Below are 24,611 nucleotides of genomic sequence, written 5' to 3' on the forward strand. Positions count from 1 at the left end.
AAGACAGCTAGCAAAGCAGGCTAAGGGGATTTCCCAGCACCGGTTATGTAATGCAATTCCTGCGTTAAGTGTTTTTAACTAAGCATTTAAATCAGGCCAATGTGCAGGAGCAAAATTGCAGTTTCAATTTCTTGAATATAAAACCCGAAATAATATAAACACATGCATACATAAATGGGTCAGTTTTGCTCAGCTTTTGTGTTTAAAAGTATCCGAGCCACTTGCAACCACAAGTTTAAACATTTCCCAAAATAACCCACAAACTCTCCAAATAAATTATCTTTGGGATGTTTCAACTTGAAAACATTGGCATGGTTCCTCTTCTGTATCAAAAGAACCTCTCCTCAATATTGTAGTCATTTCCGCTCCCTAAAGACCTCATTACACCCAAATGAAACACTTCTCTCTCTTCCTCCCTTCCCAGAATTCCATCTGTTAGAAGCCACCATTAGGCCCTGCGTCACCATCTATCCTGGTCTTGGTGATGGTACTCAGGCAGGCTTGAATAACAGGTTCTCTTCACCGAGGCAGTTAAATATAGAAACCCATTGGGAGACAACTGAGAAAGGGTGCAGTGCGTTGCATCAGAGAGGTTATTTTTAACAAGATCATTATTAAATGTGTGGGTGTGGGTCTATACATCTAGTCTAGGCCCACACATAAATCTGCGAAACCCATTTCGGACTCTTCCAGTCGATCGTGATATATAAACGACTTTACCTTTGCACTTAATACACTAAATAACAAAATATGACCTCATTAAAGACAAACCAATGACAGATGCATTTAAAGTTCCTTTCATATGCAAAGTAGTACTACACTATAACTGTTTTTTTTACTCAGTGGCTTGATGGGACTAGGGGATAAACTATCCATCGAGAACTGCTGCTGCTGTCACTAGCAAATCGAAACTTGTTTGAGGTCTCTTGGGAAAGATGACACAATGACTAAATGTGAAAAGAAACAAAGATTACTCATTAATGTGTGAATCATAACTGGAACAAAAAGGTCACATAGGAAAGATGCTATTGGCTGGTCCAGCTCACAGTATCAGTAGGTAACAAAGATTTTTATTTAAACAATGCTATAATCCAAAGGTTCCAAAGTCTATGGAAATTATTGTTAATTATGATTTGGTCACCACCGCCCAGTTGATAGGAGCCATGTTGCCAGAATCAGAATATCTCGAATGAAAAGAGAGGCCCAAAAATCCTCATCTCTTTCTGAAACTACCTGGGTTTTCCATTCCAAATTACCAAGACACACCAGAGACCTGCCCCCCCACCTGTTCCATATGTGTGTCACGCATGAACAGGCTGCAAACTCTACATGCCAAGAGAAATGATGAAGCCCACAGAGCCATTCATGCGAATGCAGGGTTTTGAGGACGAAGAAGAAAAGTCAATTAAAACGAGGAGGGGGGATCCTTTAGGGCTGCTTTAAAATATCAGATCTACTTCAGTGGATTTTTATTAAAGGATCCAAGGATAACTAAAAACAGATACATGAACATGTATCTAGTAGCAAATGAAACAAGGGACTGAGGAGGCCGGGAACATAATAAACATATAAAAAAGCACATCTTGCAACAGATTTGTATTGCAAAAATGAAAAGCAAGTGACAAATCTCGTCATACTTTTTTAAAAGGTATAAATATAGCCGTTCTAGAAGCCAGAGAGGTTCTGCATGGCCGGAGGAGGTTAATATTGCCTCCTGAAATGTTGATGAACTACTATTAAAGGGCTAAAGGAAGCATCTCCTTAATGATATCAAAGTCAAAAGAGGATTCAATAAGAACTGACTGCCAGGGCATGAATATTCGGGTACTGCATATTTTGATATATATGTAACTATTTTTGAGCGCTACTGATTCAATCAAAATTGATAATTGATTTTTATTTTTAAAATACCAGCAATTCCTTCCTAAAATGACATGGCTACACTTTAACAAGGGTTTGGATGCATGAGAAAGGTATGGCATATGTAAGGAAGCAGCTTTGTGTTAATGAGGAAGGGGTGAACACTTTGATTAGCTATGCAAGAATATCTGTTGCGACAGATGCATAATCTTTTAGCTCGCTTTAAAATACTGCCTTGTGTTTTATTTAAAAATCAAACTCTGAAGTAATACTCGGCCTTCACGTTCCCTTATTGAAGATTTCACTTAGATCCCTTTTCAAATACAGAAAGATTCAGTCCTTTTAAACTCCTATCGTAAGTCATGCTCTTTAAACAAAGTGGAAGTAACACGTCAAATGTCTAGCTGTATTTTTGTAATGGGGTGCTGCAGTAGGAGAAAATCTATTCACTTTCACTTCATTAACCCTGTTGATCTAAACCCATTGAGTATAAAAATAAAAAATATTTTTTTTACATTACAATTCTCCAACTAAGATGTTCCAGTTGTACAGTTCAGGAAGGAGACAGGAAATAGAAATTGGGCTTAAGTTTACAAAGGTGATATTTTCTACACTAATAAGCTTATTAAGAGCTTCACGTTCTCTGGAATAGAGTACTGTTGATACTACAGGCATTCTTTGTGATACTGAGAATAAAATAACTACCTGGTTACCAAATAGTTTTCTCTATACAGCAGATTTAAATAAAACAACAAACTTTCTGCCGTTTGAATACATTAATAAATTTAAAACCTATAAAAAGCACCGTCTAAAACATACAGGAAGTATGGTTTATCTGGTTAATACTCACAATACCGTGAGAGAGTATATTCACATGCTAAAACTATCATGTGCAGATTGTGCTGCTGAAAAAAACTGTGCAGTAAAAAATCTACAATGCAGGATTTAGAAACAGAAAATCCACAGTGCCGGAGAAAAAGTAGACAAACTACCCCGTGTTAAATGTGTGGATCAAAAAACTACAGGACATTTATACGTTTTTAGCATTTTTTAACCCCTCATCAACCATTGCCGGCAACAAGGTCTGTGTGAATGGGTCATTGCCGGCAAATCGTTGCCGGCAATTTTCCGGCAAGGGTCCTAGTCTAATAGCAGGCAAATTCATCGTCAAGTCCTTGCGTGTCGAAGCAGTATGTCAGCTAACTGCCGTAACCAATCAGAATAGGGGGGCATAATGTTCATGAATCCCTTATTATTTCTTGTTTTCAAGATTGGTGCACTACTTACAACAGGGAGTACAGCTAGGAAACATGGCAAACTGGCAAAACAGAGAGATCATTGCACTAAGTATTCGTGAAGAGGAGGAAATTCAAAAGCAACTCACAGGCACGGCGAGGGATGTCGTGGTGTATTCACGAATTTCGGATTTACTAGCTGCCAGAGGCATCCACAAAAATAAACAGCAGGTGCTCAGCAAATTAAAGTGGTTGAATGCACAATTCCATAGAATTATGGACCACAACAACCGCAGTGGATGCGACCGAAAAGACTGGGCATTTCACGATATGGGTTACGCCATATGGGGAAGCAGCCCATCGGCTAACCTGGTAGCCATTGCGAGCTCCCTCACACTCGCAGAACCACAACCAGACGACACCACACTGCTTCCAGCTCGCATGCCATCTTAGTTTAAACAACGGAAGCATGAAACATGTTACATCCTGTGACGCATATCCGCTGTTGCCGGCAATCTCCGTTTTCTGTGTGAATGCATCCTAGCCGCCAATTTTCCGGCTTTCAAACCCAGTGTGAATGGGGGGCAACGGGAAAAAAAGCAGGAAAACGTTGCCGGCAAATTCCCGGCAATTTGGCGGCATTTCAGTGTGAATGGGGCTTATGATTTTTGTTGGTTCTTCAGGAAAAGAGAAGGTTTTCAATTCTATGCATCTATGGTCTAAAATACCTAGACGAATGTTACCAAACATGTTCAAAAACAAACGTGTTTAATAAAGGGCTAGGCCTTGCTCCATTACAATGACATTATTATATTTTATTTTGTCCATGAAATTGGGAACACATGATGAAAACCAAACCATTATGACCTTACTAATATTGTGTAGGTCCCCCTTTTGCCACCAAAACAGCCCTGACCTGTCGAGGCATGGACTCCACTAGACCTCTGAAGGTGTGCTGTGGTATCTGGCACCAAGACGTTAGCAGCAGATCCTTTAAGTCCTGTAAGCTGCGAGGTGGGGCCTCCATGGATCGGACTTGTTTGGCCAGCACATCCCACAGATGCTCGATTGGATTGAGATCTGGGGAATTTGGAGGCCAATCAACACCCTGAACTCATGATTCATCAGACCAGGCCACCTTCCATTGCTCCATGGTCCAGTTCTGATGCTCACGTGCCCATTGTAGGTGCTTTTGGCAGTGGACAGGGGTCAGCATGGGCACCCTGACTGGTCTGCAGCTACGCAGCCCCATATGCAACAAACTGCGATGCACTGTGTGTTCTGACACCTTTCTATCAGAACCAGTATTCACTTTTTCAGCAATTTGAGGTACAGTAGCTCGTCTGTTGGATCGGACCACACCGGCCAGCTTTCGCTCCCAACGTGCATCAGTGAGCCTTGGCCGCACATGACCCTGTCGCCGGTTCACCACTTTTCCTTCCTTGGACCTCTTTTGATCGGTACTGACCACTGCAGACTGGGAACACCCCACAAGAGCTGCAGTTTTGGAGATGCTCTGACCCAGTCGTCTAGCCATCACAATTTGGCCCTTGTCAAAGTCGCTCAGATCCTTACGCTTGCCCATTTTTTCTGCTACTAACACATCAACTTTGAGGACAAAATGTTCACTTGCTGCCTAATATATCCCACCCACTGACAGGTGCCATGATAACGAGATTATCAGTGTTATTCACTTCACCTGTCAGTGGTCATAATGTTATGGCTGATCAGTGTATGTCAAAAACAATAATTAGAAGGGGAAATTCCTATAAAAGATTAACATTGTTTATCACGCTATCAAAGAATAAAAAATCTGCAGGACATTCCTCATTTCGTATGTGGTGATGGTGATTTTTGTGCTAGGTTTTAGTACTACAGCGACGCATAAATCAGTTCGGGCTCTAATTACTGCACATTAACAAACAAATAGAATTTGAAGCAGTCACGACAGGCAAAAAGCCATAGCAACCACCCTAGGCAGTAATTTACACTTTCCACACAGCGAAACGCCAGAGCTTGTCTGACTGCCAGTCAGTGTCGTGTCTCCTATTGCACTTTATGGGGGAGGATAGAGAAAAAGGAAATGAAGAAGGGAAAATATCAGCACACATTCTGCTTCGAGTGAACTGGAGAAACCCCCAAGCATTATTGCAATGTACTCTAGGTCTGAACAGAAAGGCACTATACAATGGCTCATGCCTAATTATAAGCATCTAACATACTGTTGCTTATCAGACGACATATCCTTGAACCTGAGGATTCGAAGGATCAAAGTCAAATAAATGAATGTGATTAAACACTTTCCTTTGCCATTGATCATTTTCCTTTTAAAAGCCTCTATCAGAAGCAAGGGAGGGAGGGCAGTAGGTGGGAGTGAAAGGGGGCAGGAGTGGGTCTGTATAGAGTAATGCAGTGTTTCTCAACCCCTGTCCTGGGGACCCCCTACCTTGCTGTTTATTGCTCAAACCGAGCTCTCAGTTACTTAATTGAACCCTTAATTAAACTAATAATTTACTAAATCAGAGCCTTTTAATTATTTTAAAGAGTAGGGGGTTTAAGTTAAGTATACAATTCTAAGCTTCTCTTATTAAGGAACCAACTTTTTATCAGTAACACTTACAGAGTCAAATATAAGCAAATCATTACTTCAATTAAGGATTCAATTAAATAACTGAAAGCTCAGTTGTAACAAAAACCAGCAGAGTAGGGGGTCCTCCAGGACCAGGATTGAGAACCACTGGAGTAAGGTAATCTAATGTTATTCCCCTTGAGAGGTTTAAGCAAATCTGCCAGGAGTGAGGACCGGATAATTTGAAGGGCTGTCTGAAATATAGAAAACTGTCACAGTAGAGAGGGCTGTCTCCCCAGCCGAACATTAACATAATGGGCTCCTCACACACAACTTGATGTGCTCTATGTGAGTGCGGTAATTGGGTTTGGCTACTAACTTGAGACTTGGGAGTCTGGGAGGAGCTAATAATGAGGGGATGAGAAAATAAATAAACCATAACTCACTAGATACTAGTGAGAAGCCATTCCTCCCATCAAACTCAATATCATCTTTGACAGCTTATTGATCAGGGAAGTCTCGGTGTGCTATGTGCTGTGCGGTTCCTGGTACTCAAGTGTCCATAGCACTCCAGTTGTGTCTCCCTCTATTTGATCAGCAGTCTGTCTGGTAGCACATGGTTAGAAAGCCTCAAACTTCACTGCAAAAACAACCTGACCCTTACTTCACACTAGGACTACCCAGGAAGGTTTGCCAGGAGGGGATGGAGCCAGTCAAGTTTTTTTGGACAGTGACGGGGTCTAGCTTTAGATGTTGTTTGAAGGAGGGGGGTGGGGGGGAAGGTTGACGTCAGTAAGCTGCCATCCACTCACCGAAGCGCTGACAAGAACCCACTGCTGCGAGTCGCCGTTTGAATTCATTACAACACGTGACCAGCCAGGGACAGATGGTAAACGTCTCAGTTTACAAACAGCAGACAGAGCAGGGGACGGGGATTAGAGCTGGTAGTGTTCGTTCTGCATAGACACTGACGGTACAAGCGTTTCTTCGGTTGGTCTTCGCTCTAGATGCAAGGGTCCAGTGGCAGACAATCTTCCTTCTTTATTTATTTTAGCGCCCAAAAATAACACGCTGCTCGCTGCAAGTACGCATCTGGCAGGCTCAGACAATTCACAGACGTCTTCGCAGGCTAAACATGTCCCAAAATGGAATTTGAAATATTTAACTCAAACTCTCATTGAACCTGTATTATTTTTGTACTTATGTTTAATAGAAGGAGGTTTAAGGTTTCATAAAAGTTATTATTATTTTTTTTTAATTGAAAAAGGCTAAATATTCCCCATTTACTCCTTTAACTAAATAGTACTTGCTGAAGTCAAATATAATGGTGGCTAACCAGGCAACTACCGTACATATTGATTGCTTACCATTGTATAATGAACACCATTGTTTTCGTAACTTATTTGTTTGCAAATCAATTACTAGCTGAGTGCTTCTGAGGCTAGTCTTTCTATTGATTAGCTGATGATTGTTGTTTTTACAGTATAGATATATAAAGAATGGGTCATGGAACCCTTATAAGCAAACTTCATGGTCTGGGAGTTCATAAAGGCTGATCCAATCACAAAGATAATATTAAAAATAAATAAACATATGGCAGATTTGTAGGCCCTGAAGTCTAACATCAGGGACCACAACATCCTGATTACCGAAAACCATCTTGAACTGCGACTTCTCTTTTCCGACCTGCTTTTGCACACTTTGCTTCATCAAATAATCCAATTCATCAAATAATTTTAGAGAAGTTTTAAGCGATTATTCCGTTTCGAAAATAACATTTTGAATGATGGCTTTCTTGACCTGTTAGCACCAATGGTGTGGACGTTTACAGCTGGAGAGGGAGACAGCTAGTGCTTTATGTAGACATCTGTAAACGGTTCATTCAAAACAAACCAGACACACACTCAACAATGCTTAATGAACACATACTTGTAAGGAAAATAGCAACCACAAGCACATTCATCCGTAGTGTACAGTGTGATAGCCATTGTACACATACAGATATGACAACGAAACAGGCATTAGGACTGAGAGAGTGGGCCGGCTATAAAGACTCTGCAAAAGAGTGGCTTGAAGGATGTACTTGATTGACAGAGCTTTACGGGCCTTAGCCTTGACAACTTCAGAAGAAGGCGCTGTAATCTTTACAATGCAATGTGCTGGCATTCATTTGATGACTCATCTGATGGGCCTCATCTTATTGCTCATGTCACTATTAAAGGTACAAGGGAGTTAATAGAATCAGATTATGAAGGTAACAAAGACAAGATACCAATACAGTGGAATTCCTGTCACGGGATTCCATGACAACCAAGCATCATAGCAGCAGACCACCATCTTGGACTTTTGATTGAAAATGTTACCGATGATGCTTCAGATGGGAAAACGCCAAACTTCAAATGTCAGCTAGATTGGACCAGCAGCTCAGAATCTAGACTACGGTTTTACATTCTTAGTAAACCTACTGATGTTCAAATTGCTACATATAATTAACCAGTAGTTTTGTTGTCATTTTGTTGGAAATGATTTGGCCAATTAAGTAACTAAATGAAAATTCTATTTGGATGACTTTCCAAATTAAACATTCTTAATCATAATGTCTGACTGTGAGACACTTAATGACCCCGTGAAATAAAACAACATTGGCTAACGAACTAACTAAAAAGTCTGCAGAGAATTTATGTACTTTATTGCTTTGGTAGAAAATTCACATAACCTCTTGTTTCTTCCAAGGCACACTTGGTTTACCTTTTCAAAGCACTAAATGTAAATGAGCTGCAGCAATCAGTTTTTAATGAGACTGTTCTAATTAACTGGATAACATTGCGAGGGTTTAATGATGTAATGGTGTACATGAATCTTCCAATGATTTTCTACAGCTGCGACTTGAACATCTTTAGTACTTTTTCCATCTCTAATTAAATGGTACTGAGATTCTATAGGCACAGCACGTGGTCACAATCCCAGACAATTTCCCAGCATGCCACATTTTTTACACCAAAAACTTTACATTTTTCTTGGACAGCTTGCACTTTGTACGGCATTACAACATATTGACATACTCTACACATTATCGCTAAATATATGGAGAGTCACCAACGTCAAAGGTAAATAAATGATATTTCTGGTCAAAACCATGTGGTCTGAGGAAGCTACATTTAAAAAAAGCAGTCAATTGGCCTTGACTTCAGGAGAAAATCTGAAAGGTGATTCATGTAAGTATCTGCAAGGACAGACAGAGCTATTAAGCATAGCTTCAAATATCCTCAGTACGATGATGAATGAGCAAAACCTATACTTGGGTTTAAGAGAAAATGTGAGGCTGTAGAGTAATCCTTGGAGAGCACTTACACAGAGCCACGCTGCTCTTTTCGGATTAAGTTTGCAGCCGAGCCACTGCTTTACAGTCTTGTCATAGCAGTTTCTTCCCTGCAGCAAAGTGAACTTTAGAAAGGGTTTTCAAATCTACTTTCAGAGGCTTTAACACCTAGCACCCTAACACTCTCCCTGTGATCAATACAAATCTGAAACAGAGGCTGGATTGTGGTAAGGTTTCTGAAGAAATGCCTTTGGTTTCACATCAAACTTGATATTGATTTTCAAATGATACTGTGCAACACTTCACAATACAAAAAGCTCAATGTTTGAGGTCAGCAGTTTCTCAAGTGCAAACAAACAATATTTAAATGTCAAAATCACTCAATTCCTCTAAAGCTCACTGCCAACAGTAGATCTGTTCTCTAGCTAAATTCTGTAATAATTTGGCTACAGATTTTAAACACAAACCTAATCTACGACTTCCGCTCTTCAAAGTGGCCAATTTTCCGTGACAGTAAACATCTCATCTAAGACTACGTGACTTTGTCCCATACTCTCACCGTCCCTAGCAGACACTCCATCATATCTGGTTCCATGTCTGGGTCTCAATTTGAAAACGATGACCAAGGTAAGTAGTCAAGCCCTGACACTTCATATGAGTGGAAAACAATCAGCTCTTTTGTTTTTTCATTTACAATTTATCTATCAATAACTCCCAATCTGATACTAAACATATGACCTACAAATACCATGATATAAACGTGTATTCTGGACACGCAACTAACGATATATATGTTTTGGTAACCAGTTGTACAACAGTGATCCCTGTAGCTTGTATTTTTCCTGCAAATCTGCATTGTTACCAGGGACAGCTGCTTTGGGGACTCCACCCTGAAATGTTCTTGCTCTGCTGTTTGAGCCATGAAAGCAAAGCGTGAAAAGAAGCACACGTGTGTTTCAGAGACCTCTTTGTCTTGATCTCTGCAATGCCAGTACAAAGGTCATTGCTGTAAACCAGGTGGATTAATATGAGACTCCAAAGTGGAAGGGTGTAAAATACAGTTAATAATCATCAGTTCTAAATAAATGTATTAAAAAGTATATATTTCCAAAAACAGTTTCTTAGAACAGCACAGTAAGACGTATGCAAACTTCCCAACGGTGTATGCTGCAAACTAAAAATCTGTGTTTGCTGTAAACATAATCTGTGACCTGTGCCACAATAAATTCAGCCTCACTGTAAAGTTACTTTAAAGCAAAAAAACTTTAAAGGAATAAAATATGGTCAGGGTGTGAACACCTCTCTTTGTTTAAAGGAGGCTATCACCTCCGTTTAAGAACTTCCTACATTACTCACACAGGATGCTCTCTCAAACTGTCGTTCAAACAGCTATGGTTTTATTGAAGGACTTCTCATACCCTCAACACAGGTCAACAACAATCTTCTGAGTCATAGAAACCTTGTACAAGCAAATACAGTGATTCAGCAAATATTTGTGAAGATCCCCATGGGCATGCATGGTCTTGTGATGGCATAACCACATTGAAGGAATTTGTGTAAGCTTATGAAGACCTTTATAAAAAAAATAAAATAAAAGGTTAAAAGTATTTTTTCAACTGTAATTCGTAAGGATCTCACTCTAAACTGACTCACCATTTGAATAATAGCTGGCAAAATCTGGAGTCTACCCCCCCCCCCCCAGAGTTGCCACACTGAAGAAACACAGGGAGACACTGAACTTTTACACCTGATTACAAGATCGGCTGATATGGCCACACTTCTTCAGCCGAGCCAAAAAGCACATGGGTCGCGTTCGAGAAGCGCAGATCCCCGCAGATCTGCACAATCCCTCCGATCTCATTGGTGGAGCCGCGCAGATCTGCAGAAATCTGCGCAAACAACAGCGCGACCACGCTCCTCTTACAAAGCCACGTTGGTAGTCTTACCAATGGGTTCGTTTTGGTGCGTGTTAGAGAAGAAAGCAAAACTAAAACCAGCATATCGGGTTGTTTCGGCTGATGAGTGACGGTGATAATAAAATATGAATGTTTACAAAACACCTTCCCATAGATAAGATCTCTTAAAAGAAGAACAATGTCTCTCTCCTGTCCTACAGCTGTGGACACACAGTCCATCATGTCCCTCACGATTCCCAAGGAGTGCCTGTATGGACGTGTGCAGGGGGTGGATCGCTGGCCAATGCATTTCAACAATAGATCTTTTTTATTTTTCTACTCAAGCGATGATCAAGTTAACGTGGGTGTCAAATATAGCTTTATCTATACATGTAAATAAACAAAAACACACTCCCATTCGCAATATTTGCAAAGTACCATGTATGAACACCCTCAGATATCAAGTAAGCGACCCCTATGCAAGAACATTGTCCTAACTTGTAAGCCACAGAAGAAGGACACATGGACTTACCATATCATAGACGTTCAAAATAACCGGCTCGTTTGCCATCATATGAGAGTCCCGCTGGAATTGCAATGTCTCCGGATGCCACCTGATATCCCACCGAGTCTACAGATCTTTCTTCTTAAATAGTTTCTCTTAATCACTCCCCGCCGTTGTCCTAGTTCTCCACAGGACTCCTGCATTCAGATGTAAACCCCCGTCAAAAAAAAAATCACCAAGTACAACTAAGAAACATAAAGCCAAGTAGTGGTACAACAGGCGAGCGAAATCGGGCGATGTTTCGGTACCAAAATACACGTTTTCCGTGCGGTGCAGCCATCCAGAACCCCGCATGAATTCGAGAACACTGTCTTCGGATGGAGGCGATCCGAAAAGGGAAGACCGCCGATCTTATTCAACTACACTTTTGACCGATTGAGGACAGATCCGATCTCATACACTGTTGAAGAAGCGGCTTTTTTTTTGGAGTCCCTGAGCAAGAAATCGGTAATCGGTTATTTTGCCTGGCTGAGTGTTCGTCGGTCCATAGCTGAGCGCTCGTTTGCTCTGGCCTGCAGTTTCTACCCACGTTAAAGGCTGTAGATCAGTGATCAGTTCACCAGGCACGGAAGACAAAATGCTCATTTATTCCAACACTAAATCCTTTGTTTTACATTACAAATGAATACATGGTTTTCTAATCATTATCCACGCGTTTGCTTGTATTGATGCAGTTCATTTGGTTGCAATATCTTTTAAAATAACATAAATCGTATGAAGTTAATCTGTAACTCGGCAGTAACCTATAGCACTTCTGACAAATAATCAATACATTATTTTGGACCCTACTACACACTTTGCTATAGGGGGGGTGGGGGTGGTTCTAGTAAATTATATACAATTTAATTGTGTTTATTTCTGCCAGTATCTAAACTCCTTAACTCATCAGCCTTGTCATTGTGTCAGTTGCAAGCAGGTCCTGTATATTTAGTTACATCCTGTGTTTAAATAATTGACCTGCTGTGCAAGGATATGTTGATACCTGGAAAAGCACATGCAAATTCAGTTAGAATTAATTGCATTTCGTTTTATGATGTGGGCTGATGCAATACGTTGAATTGAGCAATGTTGGCATGTTGGCCAACAGTGATCCTTTTTGAGGCTGAGCAAGTTTTTAACTAGTTCTGAATGAAGCAATGCCAGGGGGATTTAGAAGTAGCCGACTCCCTCGGTTTGCTTGAGGCTCAATACTCAATAAGGCCATTGGGGTTTTCATTTTTGCTTTATTGTACTCCCCGGGCCAGGTTTACATTTCAGGGCAAGGTAAAGCTCATCTCATGACTCAGCATTGTTTAAACAATCTCGCCCTGAGTCATTCCTTGGATTTCACAGATTCCTCAGACGGTCTACATTCGATAAACTTCAATGGTTTTGAACATGAACATTTTCTGGCACTGTGGAGTCTCCTTGGTTCTCACAGTACGACTGCGTGGTCTGATGTTTCCTGTTGCTGCTCTGTAAAAGGAGAAGATCCAAGCTTTATATGAAGATCAGATGAAAGACAGGAAGGGTACTAATGCTCGCTGGATGTGTCAGCTGGGGACAGTAACTAAAAATATGTTTAGTAAAATAATTCAGATTCTGTAATTCGGAGCTACAGTAATAAATACAATACTGGACACATTGCAATGTTTTGTTAATATGCCCTAATAATCTTTTCTCCACTTTGTCCTGTCTTGATAATTTATATGACACTGCAAGTCCCAGCACTTGACTCAGTGGCCACCTTCCCTGCTGACAGATCTTATTATTTAATCTGTCTTCTTTGTTTTTGGGATTGGGTTTATTGACATTTGTTTTTTACTCCTCATTCTGCAACACTGTTCAATCAATGAAATTGTTTCATAGTCCATTAAATAATTATTTCCAGATAAGGGCACCACTCATTACTGTAAAATGCCTTTACTGGGGGCTTAATCATTAAAACATGCACTTTGGTTCAGATGAAAACCAAAATGGGTTTCATGGGCTGAGGACAGTGGGAGAACATTATTTACTTATTATAATACATTCACTGATTTCAAGGCTACCATTCTAAAACATTCTGAAGTGGTCAGACTGTGATTTATTGGATTTATATTCTCTTAGCGTTTCCCGATACTTTGGTGGGAACAGTGTTGCGACAATCAATACTGTGCACTGTACTAGGAGTACCCCGAAACAGAGAAGACTATGTGGGGACTTGATTCAAGTCTTCAAAATCATGAAAGGCATTGACCACATCAAACCAGAGGAGCTTTTCCAGATCAGCAGGCACACACGCACCCGAGGACACAAATGGAAATTGGGCTTCAAGGCAATCAAGACAGAAAACAGGAGACACTTCTTCACACAGAGAGTCGTCACAATCTGAACAAACTCCCCAGCGATGTGGCTGAAGCTGAAAATTTGGGAACATTCAAAAATAGACTGGATAGGATCCTTGGACACCAAACAGGCATGATGGGTCAAATCTTTCATAAACTTTCTTATGTTCTGTCACAAAAACCATCTGATTTGTTGTGTTTTTTAAACCCATCTTCAATTGCACTCCCGTTGTTATGCCTAACCCTCATTGCCTCCTTCATCCCTCTTCTTTTGATATTGTGGTATTAAACAAGATATCCTGGTGTGCCTGTACCTCCCTTCAGGCACTTCTCATCTGCATTTTAATTTCATCTAACAGTAACCTTTCCCTTTAATGTGACTGATGATTCCTTCTGTATAACTGATAGTTTGCCCTCTTTCTCCTTTCCTTAATTAATCTATTAAAGCTTCGTAGCCACAGTGTTTATTATCATAACTAGATTGGCTTACCTTTGGGACAAATTGCTCATATACTACTAGTAGCATATCCTTGGAACGACCCCCTACCCCAAGTCCTTTTCTCATACGTTATCTCTGTTCACTACTCCATGACCTACTCATTCCATCAATGTCAGCTTGCCTTAATTTCTAGAGCTTTCTGTGGGGAGCGGTAGTCATTTTCAAGACAACATCTTCGAATCATCTCAGTATCACAACATGTGTGATTTGTAGTATTGAAAATACAAGATACCACATAGAGAGACAAGATTAGACATTTAAATCAATTAAATACTTAATAATAATATGTAAAGGAAACAAATTGTATTTATTGTACATGAAAATCCATCTTGTGTCTAAATCATTATAGGTGAAATTGAAGACCTAGACATGAACTATAGACATAAGCAGTATGTGTTCCCCGACTGTGGAGCTATTTTCGGTTCAGTTGCACTTCATAGCTAGTCCTCATTTGATTGAAAACCTTCACATATCGGAAGTAGGTGCAGCCCAACACAAAGATAACAATTAACGAGAAGGTCACTGTTATAGCTTCCGTAAGAGCACCAAAGTCTCTGTAAGGACAAACAAGGATACATGTTAAATCCTGGCCACAGACCTTCAAAACTTAGTAGTTTCAAATGTATAATTAAAAACCTAAAAAGGCCTACACTTGGGTATTATATGATAGATCATATTTATTCATAATGAACTTTAACACCCTTTTATGCCAGCCAGTGTACAAACCACTGGTAAGGAGAGGACCAGATGAACTGGCTCTGTAAGCATTTTTTTTGTTTTAAATTACATCCCACACCAAAATGCCTCTAAGATGAAGACCCCGTATTAAAGACAAGTTTTGTTGTGGAGAACAAGAGTGCATTGTGTCCCTGCACAGAGGTAGGGTCACAAGTCATCATGTTCCTGCCACTGGGCATAAAGGCACCGACGCACTCTCAGGCAGGAAAAATGTCATAATCAGTGGAAATCGACCTCCTTAGATACGCCCAACAGCCTTCACGGCATGTGCCCTTGACTATGAAATGTATTTGTTTAATGAATATCCACCTACTCTCTTTTCCTTTAAGTTTATGGTGTTAACTTAAAAAATATGATATATACAATTAATGACAGTACAGATTTGGACAAACTAATATCTTTGTGAGTAACTGGACTTAAAAGTAAAAGATAGCACAGTTATTCATGTTTAAGAAATGCTCGATTTTTACCTTGTTATAACTCCATAGGTCTGCACAGCAAATACAGCTTGCAGGTCACAGAAACTGGAAAAAAGAAAAGAAAAGAAAACTGAAACAAAATATGCCAAGTAATTAAAAATAATCTAGTTATATAGCTATAGAGAAAAGTTGACACCCTTTTTGTAAGCAACGAGGAAGTGTTACGTTGGGGCAAATAAGTTGGATTCATGAAACACATCAGTAAAAGTAGAACAAAAAAGTTGCTGAAGCTCAGGGATTACAGTAGTTCTCCGCCCCTGAGAAAAGCAAAGTTGTTGTTCTTCCATGTACAAACACAGCAATATCGATCATGTGTTTGTATAGCAGCCTCAGGAAGTGCTTTTTATTTGATTTATATATATATATATATATATGTAAGCAGAAAAATATAAAGTCAGTGGCAACAAAAGGCAATCTAGAAATAGTGCAGACTTTTATTCCATGTCTACTAAAGAATTGTGAGATTGAATTGAATTGAGAGATGCATCAGTTGTCTTGTCTTTAGTATATTCTGCTGTTCTGCAGACATATTAAGAAATCAAATTAGTTCATACATGGAACTGGAAATGAATGAATGATCCAGCATTTTTACTAGGAATGAGACAAACCATGATGCAAGAGCCTGTCTCCGGGGATGCTGGATAAATATGCATGAGTTCAAACCTGGAATAATGATCCATGCTTATGGGATATCCTCAAGGCTTTACTCCAAGTTTCATTGTATTATTTCTGCCCTGCAACTGTCCAACAGCTACAGCCATTAGCACGGCCTGAACTCCCACACAAACATTATAGTATTAGACATCACTAACCAACAAGGTTCCTCCTGGAGTGTGAGTCAGTCATTACTAAATGTATTATTCACATCATCTAGATCTATTAGTGTCACATCATTGATAATGTTGAGCTACGATTTAGGGTCGTGATGCAGAAATCTGACAATGAAAGTATAAAATGTAGAAGCTATGTAAAGCCTTAGACCCAAGGTGAACATGAACAACAACAACCAAAAATGTATATAAATGGGCAAAGGAAGCTATTGAATTGATACCAAGTGATGAAAAAGGACCTAGAAGACGACCACTTGAAACATGCGACGATTAAATCATACACTTTGCAGGCGTGACATGGAAAAGAGAAACTGTAGATCAAAGCAAATGGAAACATCTTGAAAAAGACGTTTTCAACATGACTCCCTCTTTAAAAGAAGAATCTGCTGCCATCGTGTGGCGTCTAACCGTACTAGATGAAACCACCAACAATATAAACATTGGGCATTCATCCAGCTTCACCAAGACAGGGAGAATCAGAAATAGAAAAGCTGGCGTCACCTGAAGTTTGGATCCAGAATTTTGACATTGAAAACATAGATCCCACTCTGTGTCTGTGACCAAGTGATGAAGTTATCAGTGCTGCTGTTCAGGATTTCATAGGGTTTGCTCAGGTCACCCAGCACCCCTGGGGTCACCTCAAAACAGCTCTTGTAGTTCTGGGGGGGAAACATAAAACTATCAAACATGTCAAAGAGAAATGTAATTCAGTGCCATCAAGGAAATACAAACATAGTAAAGTCAGATTTTCTAATTTGTTGACATAGAAAATACTTTTCCTAATTTGACCAATGTTGACCAACTTAAACAATATGGCAGCTGCTGAAACAAGTTCATAAAACCTGATATTGATACAACTGGCTTCAGTTACAAATGGAGATTAGATACTGTTCTCCTTGTCTGAAGGGAAACATTGAACATTGCCCCTCATTTTTCATTACGGAGCAATTAGAGAATATAAAAGAAAACAGCCCGGAAGAGTCTGTTAAAATACATCAATTAGCCTATTTCATCAGTACAGAGCACTGCTTTTCCACCTGTTGCGTGTTGCACTGTCTATTGTCCACTTCAGCCTGTGCTAAAACCACATGTAATAATGTACTGCAGACGTGAGCAGGATTCAGACTCTTGGAAGCCAACGCCAAATTCCATCCTTAGTCGGCTTCACTCTTTCACAATAGTCAGCACATCACTGGGCGACAGATGTCCAATGTAATTGCTGACATTTGGAAACAATGGTTAGCTGTACTTGGCCTTTACTCCTTACATGTGGTCCCCAGGCTTCTCCCATTGAACTAGAAGATAAACTTTTGTTCCCCGACAGCATTGAACTCCATGTTTGGGCTTCACGTAGACAGCCCTCCTGTAGGGGTCACCACAAACACAAAATTTAAGAAAGGTCTTATGCTGTATTGTAGTGGTTCTCAATCCTGTCCTGGTTTTTGTTCCATCCGAGCTCTCAATTTCTAAATTGAACCCTTAATTGAACTAATAATTTCCTAAATCAGAGCCTTTTAATTATTTTTAACAGTAGGGGTCTTAAGTTAAGTATAAAATGCATAAGGAAATTATTATCTCATTAAGGAACCAACTTTTTATCAGTTACACAATTTAAAGACTCAAATGTAATCAAATTTCTTAAATTAAGGGTTCAATTAAGTAATTGAGAGCTCAGTTGGAACAAAAACCAGCAGGGTAGGTGTTTCTCCAGGACCAGAGTTGAGAACCACTGAGGTTAGTGAATTTATTAAGAACAACTGCTGTATTGTGTTACACAAGAAAACACTCCTGCCAATCTTCCATTCCAGTTGTACTTGAAACATTTACTTATTAGCATTTTCCTGATTTAATTAAGTAGAACCCTTGCAATGCTCTTCGCCTGCTTCCATTATTCAGAAAGCAAAAATATTCAGCAGTTCATATTTAACAGCCGCAGAGTAAATGATCTTATCATTCTACCTTACATGAGTAATTTCAACTAATATCTATCCAAATAAATATCTGTACCCTCTGCATGGATGCATTGAAAGAGTAGTCCTTGCGTCCATGCACTTCCCAAATTATGAAGTTTGCATCAACACTGGTCAAAAAGGTGTCACCATCGTATCTACACACAAAACAGAAAACTGTCAGAATAAAGGAAAACATATGTGTTTAGCAAAAACTATGAGATTTTAAAATTCTGCTACATAAGATTTTCAGCTCATCTCCAGTTGAAGCAATATCAACATACAGTAACAATAGTATATTATAGGCCTGTGCCTATAATATATATAATATAAAGTATAGAGTTGAAACATTAAATAAAAAAATTATGATGCATTTGTTGAATCGCTGTCACATTGTGGATTCTTAAATCTAACATCATCTGTTGTCCTCCCCACTTTTAAAATGTTCACATTTCAAACTTACAAATCTATGCTCGGCAGAAAAGGAGCTTTATAATGGATCCTGCGTAAACACCCAAATTTCTCATTGTCGTAGTTCACGACCTGGAAAATAAATGATTACAAAGCAGAAACTGCACTGTTAGATACAGATTATTATTCTTATTAATCATTTATTTGACTTCCAGGTTCATAAATAAAATAACTTTCTGAGTATTCAAAGCTGCTCTGCCTTTTTGAATTCTCTAAGGCTTTGTTAAAGTTTAATATTTGTTTGCTCCTTCTAAATCCTATCTAGAAATACAAGATTGTATCAAACAAAACTAATTTTTATTGTTTTCAAAACTTACTAGATCCTCGTCTTGCGGATCCCTCAGTACTGAACTGCAGGAAACCACACAATAAGTTAGAAAATTTGAAAAGCAGAACACACACAAAAATGTCTACAGATTATGAAGGCATGCATTGTATAAGCATATGTGTAGTATATTAGAGATCAAATATTAAATAGACTATGAGCTAGACCAAATCAAAACTTTGACCTAACTGCAAAATTTTAATTACTTTTGTACCCCATCACTAAAGCACAATAACATACAGATTTGTACTTTGAAATTCTTGGGTAGGTCAAAGTTCTCATTTGGTCTATGGATTACTCACCCAGGAATAGTGTAGTTTGTAAAATAAAAAACATCACAAGATGTCTCCCATGGCCTATAAAGAAAGTACAGCAAATATTACTTAACTATGCAAACCCAGTTGCATTTTTGTAAAACCTTCATGGCCCATTACCAGCCATTATAAACTCAAGCAGCAGTATTCCAGCTGAGATGTTGAATTAACAATCATCAAAAACACTTAGCCCCCTGACATTTTTAATCAAGAAAACATATCTTTACCCCAACTGCAGGAAGTAAACATGTTTAATTTTAACTTAGCTTACCTACTGACACGAATGTGCCTTTCTGGAGGACAGCCAACCTTAATGTGCAATATCTATTAATATAATGGAAATGAATAGGTTTAAACTGTGGATGTCATATTCTGATATATTCAGACAGACTTCTGTCCCCAAGGAAACTCTAGACTCACACATTGCAGCCTGCATAAAATAATGAGATCTTTTAAAACGCTGGAACATTAATCATCTACTGTCTTTTAATTCTCCACAAGAAGTGATGCTGAGGTTTACAAAAACATGAATGGCAACAGTACCTGAAAAACTACAATGCAAATTGTGATGCCATGTTTTAGTATAATGTCAATATAATCTACTCTACCTAAAATCTACTCAACCTACCTACCAACCAAATAATTAAAACAACTGTTGTGTGTGATATAATATGTACTTTTACTAAATGCCATGATATAGTGGACTATAACATTACTGTCTTACTCCTGCTAGTTGATTCTCCTCATGAGACTCACCTGATTGGGAGGCAGTTGGCAAGTGTTGCCAGTTAAGTTGGGCGCCAACTCCAGCGTGGCAATTCCACTGGTCTGGCTGCTAAAGGTTGAAGTAAGTGTAGCTAGGTCAGATGTGTTTTTAGATATGGAGCACTCATAAGCATTTAAATTGAATGCTTTACCTAGTATTCCACGTGAACATAAAGTGTGAAGTCCCTGATATTAAACAGAATTATACTGTGTGACAACTTCAAGATATAGGGGAGGACCGTCAGTAACTGCTACACAGGAGAGATAGCCAGGGTACATAGTGGGGATTCAAACCTGAGAGATGTGTTCGGATCCTAGTTATAATGAACCAGTTAAAATCAGTTAAACAAAGCACAGACAAAAAGGCTAACAGAGAGAAAAGACTTACATTTCTTTTCTGTAGTCATCTGCTTTGCTGTAGTCCATTTGGTGATACATTGTAATTGTCTGGGTGGAGAAATAAATGAATACATATTTAGATTTAGACTTTGGGGTGACATTTATACAGCAAAATCAGATGAGCACTGTAAACTATCCATTGCCATCCCAAACCACAGCATTGACCACATCAAACCAGAGGAGCTTTTCCAGATCTGCAGGGACACACGCACCCGGGGACACAAATAGAAATTGGGCTTAAACGCATTTCAAGACAGAAAACAGGAGACACTTCTTCACACAGAGAGTCGTCACAATCTGGATCAAACTCCCCAGCAATGTGGCTGAAGTGACAATTTTGGAACATCCAAACACAGACTGGACAGGATCCTTGGATCTGTTCCTCCTGAAATATATTTATATTTAGAATGTGCCGGACTGTTTCTTACCATGTTTTTAGTGCAGATGTGGTGGGCGACCTCAAAGCAGGTTCGGGTTTCTACATGCAGCAGGTCCAGCCTGTAACCAAAGACCTGCAAGTTCACGCCCATGCCCTCCGGGTAGACAACGCTTGCCCAAAACTCCTTCTTCTCCCCCATGTCCAGGTACAAGACCAACATATCCATGCTGTGCTGAAAGGTGAAGTAGGAGCATGAGTGAGCTGTGCCCGTCACCAAGCTCTTCAGCTCCATGCTGAGAGGGTACGCCTGAGCCTCATATCGAGACCCGGCCCATCTCAGGGTGTTCATCTGATCCTTGGTGTTGACGTACAAGGCCGTGGGTTTGCCGGGCTGCTCCCACATGTGCAGCCGCACCAGCTCACTCATCCCAACCTTGCAGTAAAACAAGGCGTTGTTTTCCATTTTCACCACCAAATTCCACTTAAGATCTAAGGACAAACAAAACCAAAAGGTGTCAGTGGCTTCCTGCAGCAGAAGAGCCAAAAAAAACACCCAAAAGACCTAGTTTTCAATTTCAATTTGAAATACTAATTCGATACTTAACCCAAAACCACTTGTTGGATGCTGCTGCCTCCAGACACCTGAGTGAAGTTGTTCGAGCCGTCATGGTGCAGAAGGCCATATTTGCTGTTGTTCTTGAAGCTGTAATACAGGACCTCCTTGTTCCATAGCAATACAGATGGCAGGGCCGACTGCATGAACCTCATACTGAAAGGTCCAGGGGGTACAGAGTGCGGCTTGAGCTTTGCCAGAAAGCCACTCTGCACCCACGTCCCGGTCTCCTCGTCATAAATGGTGAGGAACAGCCTTGTATCGGAGGAGTCGCAGATGTCACAGGCCTCCACCAAAACCCCCACTTCGGGAGGGCGAGACCCAAAGGCCACCGCAGCTATGTTCACGTTATAGGACAGTGGTAAATTCAAGATGTTTTTCAAAAGGGCTTGGTCTGCCTCCTTGTGGAAAGTTGATCTGCCCAGGTACAGCTGGGTTGCGGTCCACACTGCCATGACGCTTAATTCTACATCCTGAAAGATAAGTTAGGATTTATTTTTGCAGAGAATGCAATGTGCAAGTCAAACAGAATCTAGATGATGACTATATTAGTCTTCTTCCATACCCAGTCAACAAGGTATCCCCCTTACTTGAATTGGATATTCTTGCCAGCACAATGGTCTGTACTGCAACCCCAGGACTCCACTGCCGGGCAGGTCTTCCTGTCTTTTCCAGAAATGCCCACTGTTATTCCTCCAGTAGACCGAGCCGCTCATGAGGAAGAGGATGCCACCCTCCACGAGGACCGCGCCCGTCACTATAAAGTGTCCCTCCAATGGGGTTGCCAGCTGGCAGGGGATGACACGGATCTCGACTACGGTGTTGAAGGCGTCGCGTGTGGAGAAGGTGCCAGTGTCGGACAGGAGCAGGGCTCTGTTGGGGAAGCAACTCTGCCACACCACGGACAAGGGGTGGCCCTGGGGCAGACGAAGGGGTACCTCTGTGTCCTCAGGCAGCCCCTGAGGGTCCAGGTCGTGTAACATGTATTTGCTGGAGAATACGAAGCAGTCCTGGAAATTGACTGCCATCCCCTTGATCCAGTAAGTCTGAATGTTTCCAATGTTGGTGAGAGGGACTTCCCAATACCTAAAAGCATCACATCAATGAGCCACATCTCACACTCAATAATTTTTTTCCCCTTAACATGTATGGTTATCTCACAATCTTGAAGACCAATTCACCCTGAAGAAGGTAATCCACACAAAAGATGATACTTCCTTGAACATGAATAAAGCTAAGGAAGTTAATTACTTATAAACCTACATAAGAATACCAGGGCAGTTCTTGGATCAGATAAAGGAATCACCTACCCTTTCAGAAAATCAAAATCCCCATGGGATGACTTTGTGGGAGACCATTGGACTACAGGGTCCTGTCCCAAGAGGAAGAACTTCTGACTGAAATATCTAGATTGCTACAAGACAACAGGGAATATCAACAGCCATAACACTAAACCTGAATCAGCTTTTGCAGACCTATATTAAACAATAAGGCTTTAATTACCTCTGATGGTAAAAGGGCAGTGTTATTGAGTTCAGAAGGATGGGCATCCTGAGGGTCCATCACCCATACTCTTAATATCTAAATGATGAGGACAAAAAGTACATGCTGATAACATTTCCTGCTACAACATGTTACAGTTTGTTGAATACATGGGTTAAGGAGGTCATTTTACACACAGAAATAACAACACATAGGTTCAATTCACTGTTGCGTTGAGGAACACACTATCTTTACAACAAACTTGTATTAAATTTGTTAGACATTTAAGCCCTGCTTTCTTAACTCCTACAACCTCATTTAAACCCCGTCACATTTTTGTACTTATTGAAGTCAAAAACACACAAATTGTATTCCGTTTTACTGGATTGAACAGCTCTCTCTGGCCTACTCTTGTGACCTGTCGTGCTTGGTACAGTAGACTATTTACCTGTTCTTGCGTTCCTGCTCCTTCACTGTCACAAAACAAAAAGACTAATATTTAGGTGTGTGAGGGGAAATATTGATACTAAAACAGGTCTTGTGCATGTTTCACATTGTAGTTCTGAAAAAAGGTGTCTGTTGTTGCTTGGGTTTAACATCTGGTTCACTTTATCTGTCGCTGTTCTCCTTCAGCTGAGGAGTGGAGATGAACAGTGTTACCTGTCTGCTGGAGGTGCCATGGCTTTACACCAGGAGAAGCAAAAGAATGAAGCACTGATGTGAAGATACCTCTCTTCCTCGAAACCCTACATTAAAAATATAAATTGTGTAAATAAATAAAGTACCTTTAATGTTTTTACTTGTACTATTTGTACAATATAAACTCTTTACACTGTTTGTCTGTCGGCTGGTGAGTACTTGCATGTACAACTTTTAAATAAGTGTTTCATGTGGCTCTAATTTCTGTTTACCATCTCTGTAACTCAATTAGGAAACACAAACCCCTTCAATTTACCGCAGTAATCTTTGTTGAAAAGAATAAGTACTTACACTTCCAGAAACTATTGGTTTTACTTTATGGACTCCGGGAGTTCTGCATGTCAGAATGGCATTAGGAGAGCTGGAACAAGTTTCAACATAATTATACGCTCAACAAATCAATCAGATTACTTCAAAGGGAGAATTACAGAACGATTTTCAAGGCTAAACTGTTATTATGGTGTATTTAACTGTACAGATTTTTCATAAGGGGTATTGTTTGTATTGTTTTAATATGGCACCTGATAAGGGCTTAGAAAAGGTGCTGTATTTCTGTGATCCCCTACATCTTAGCACAGTCCCTAACCAATCAAGACTTTACCTCTTGTTATTCACTGCACAGGAGTCTGGGTACCTCCACTCTACAAAGGAGGATCCTTCATATTCTAGGAAAATCTAGACATAATGGACTCTAGTTAGGTCCTATACTCTCTAACAGTTTTCTTCTGATATCAAAAGACAAAGAAACCATCTCTTATATGTCAAATTAATCCAATAAAACATACGCACCGAGAATCTGGAGATGAATAAAATCTCGTCATCCATTATATTTTTGTATCTGAAGAGAAAGTTAGTGCACAAACAAATTAGCCTACATACCATCACTTACAATAAATGTGTGTGTGTGTGTGTGTGTGTGT

At 40.0% G+C, this 24,611-nt stretch overlaps 2 protein-coding genes across 3 annotated transcripts in view; both read right to left on the reverse strand.

Moving 5' to 3' along the window:
* Nucleotides 1-12,080, reverse strand: part of desi2 (desumoylating isopeptidase 2) — a 34,801-nt gene extending 22,721 nt beyond the window's left edge. The window contains exons 1-2 of one of the 2 annotated variants that reach the window (XM_066696660.1): nucleotides 11,692-12,080; nucleotides 11,411-11,580 (exon numbers count right to left, since the gene is read on the reverse strand). In XM_066696660.1, the coding sequence (XP_066552757.1) occupies nucleotides 11,411-11,452 (42 nt within the window). In that variant the 5' untranslated portion in view covers nucleotides 11,453-11,580; nucleotides 11,692-12,080. Of the gene's footprint in view, nucleotides 1-11,410 lie in introns of both variants that reach the window. The other variant, XM_066696661.1, reaches the window with a different exon arrangement.
* Nucleotides 12,081-14,660: 2,580 nt separating this feature from the next.
* LOC136719427 (cation channel sperm-associated auxiliary subunit epsilon-like) lies at nucleotides 14,661-24,605 on the reverse strand. Its single transcript, XM_066697347.1, has 18 exons — nucleotides 24,481-24,605; nucleotides 24,293-24,366; nucleotides 23,983-24,052; nucleotides 23,014-23,091; nucleotides 22,821-22,924; nucleotides 22,101-22,596; nucleotides 21,503-21,983; nucleotides 20,947-21,386; nucleotides 20,508-20,566; nucleotides 20,111-20,189; nucleotides 19,582-19,586; nucleotides 19,033-19,066; nucleotides 18,708-18,787; nucleotides 18,303-18,402; nucleotides 17,563-17,658; nucleotides 16,797-16,954; nucleotides 15,457-15,510; nucleotides 14,661-14,802 (listed from the first exon to the last, which is right to left on the reverse strand). The coding sequence occupies exons 1-18, from the start codon at nucleotides 24,571-24,573 to the stop codon at nucleotides 14,661-14,663; spliced, it is 2,643 nt and encodes an 880-aa protein (XP_066553444.1). The 5' UTR covers nucleotides 24,574-24,605.
* Nucleotides 24,606-24,611: the final 6 nt, after the last annotated feature.

The sequence above is a fragment of the Amia ocellicauda genome, chromosome 23 (genome assembly GCF_036373705.1).
Source record: "Amia ocellicauda isolate fAmiCal2 chromosome 23, fAmiCal2.hap1, whole genome shotgun sequence".
In the NCBI taxonomy this organism is placed as follows: Eukaryota; Metazoa; Chordata; class Actinopteri; order Amiiformes; family Amiidae; genus Amia; species Amia ocellicauda.

Excerpts from the sequence above, each read along its gene's own strand:
- LOC136719427 (XM_066697347.1), bottom strand. The coding sequence starts at position 24,573 with ATGGTATGTAGGCTAATTTGTTTGTGCACTAACTTTCTCTTCAGATAC. Across the intron at positions 20,190-20,507 it reads GATGACTACAGAAAAGAAAT|CAGCCAGACCAGTGGAATTG; the intron begins GTAAGTCTTTTC and ends TTCAACCTTTAG. Across the intron at positions 14,803-15,456 it reads ACCTATGGAGTTATAACAAG|AGACTTTGGTGCTCTTACGG; the intron begins GTAAAAATCGAG and ends TTGTCCTTACAG.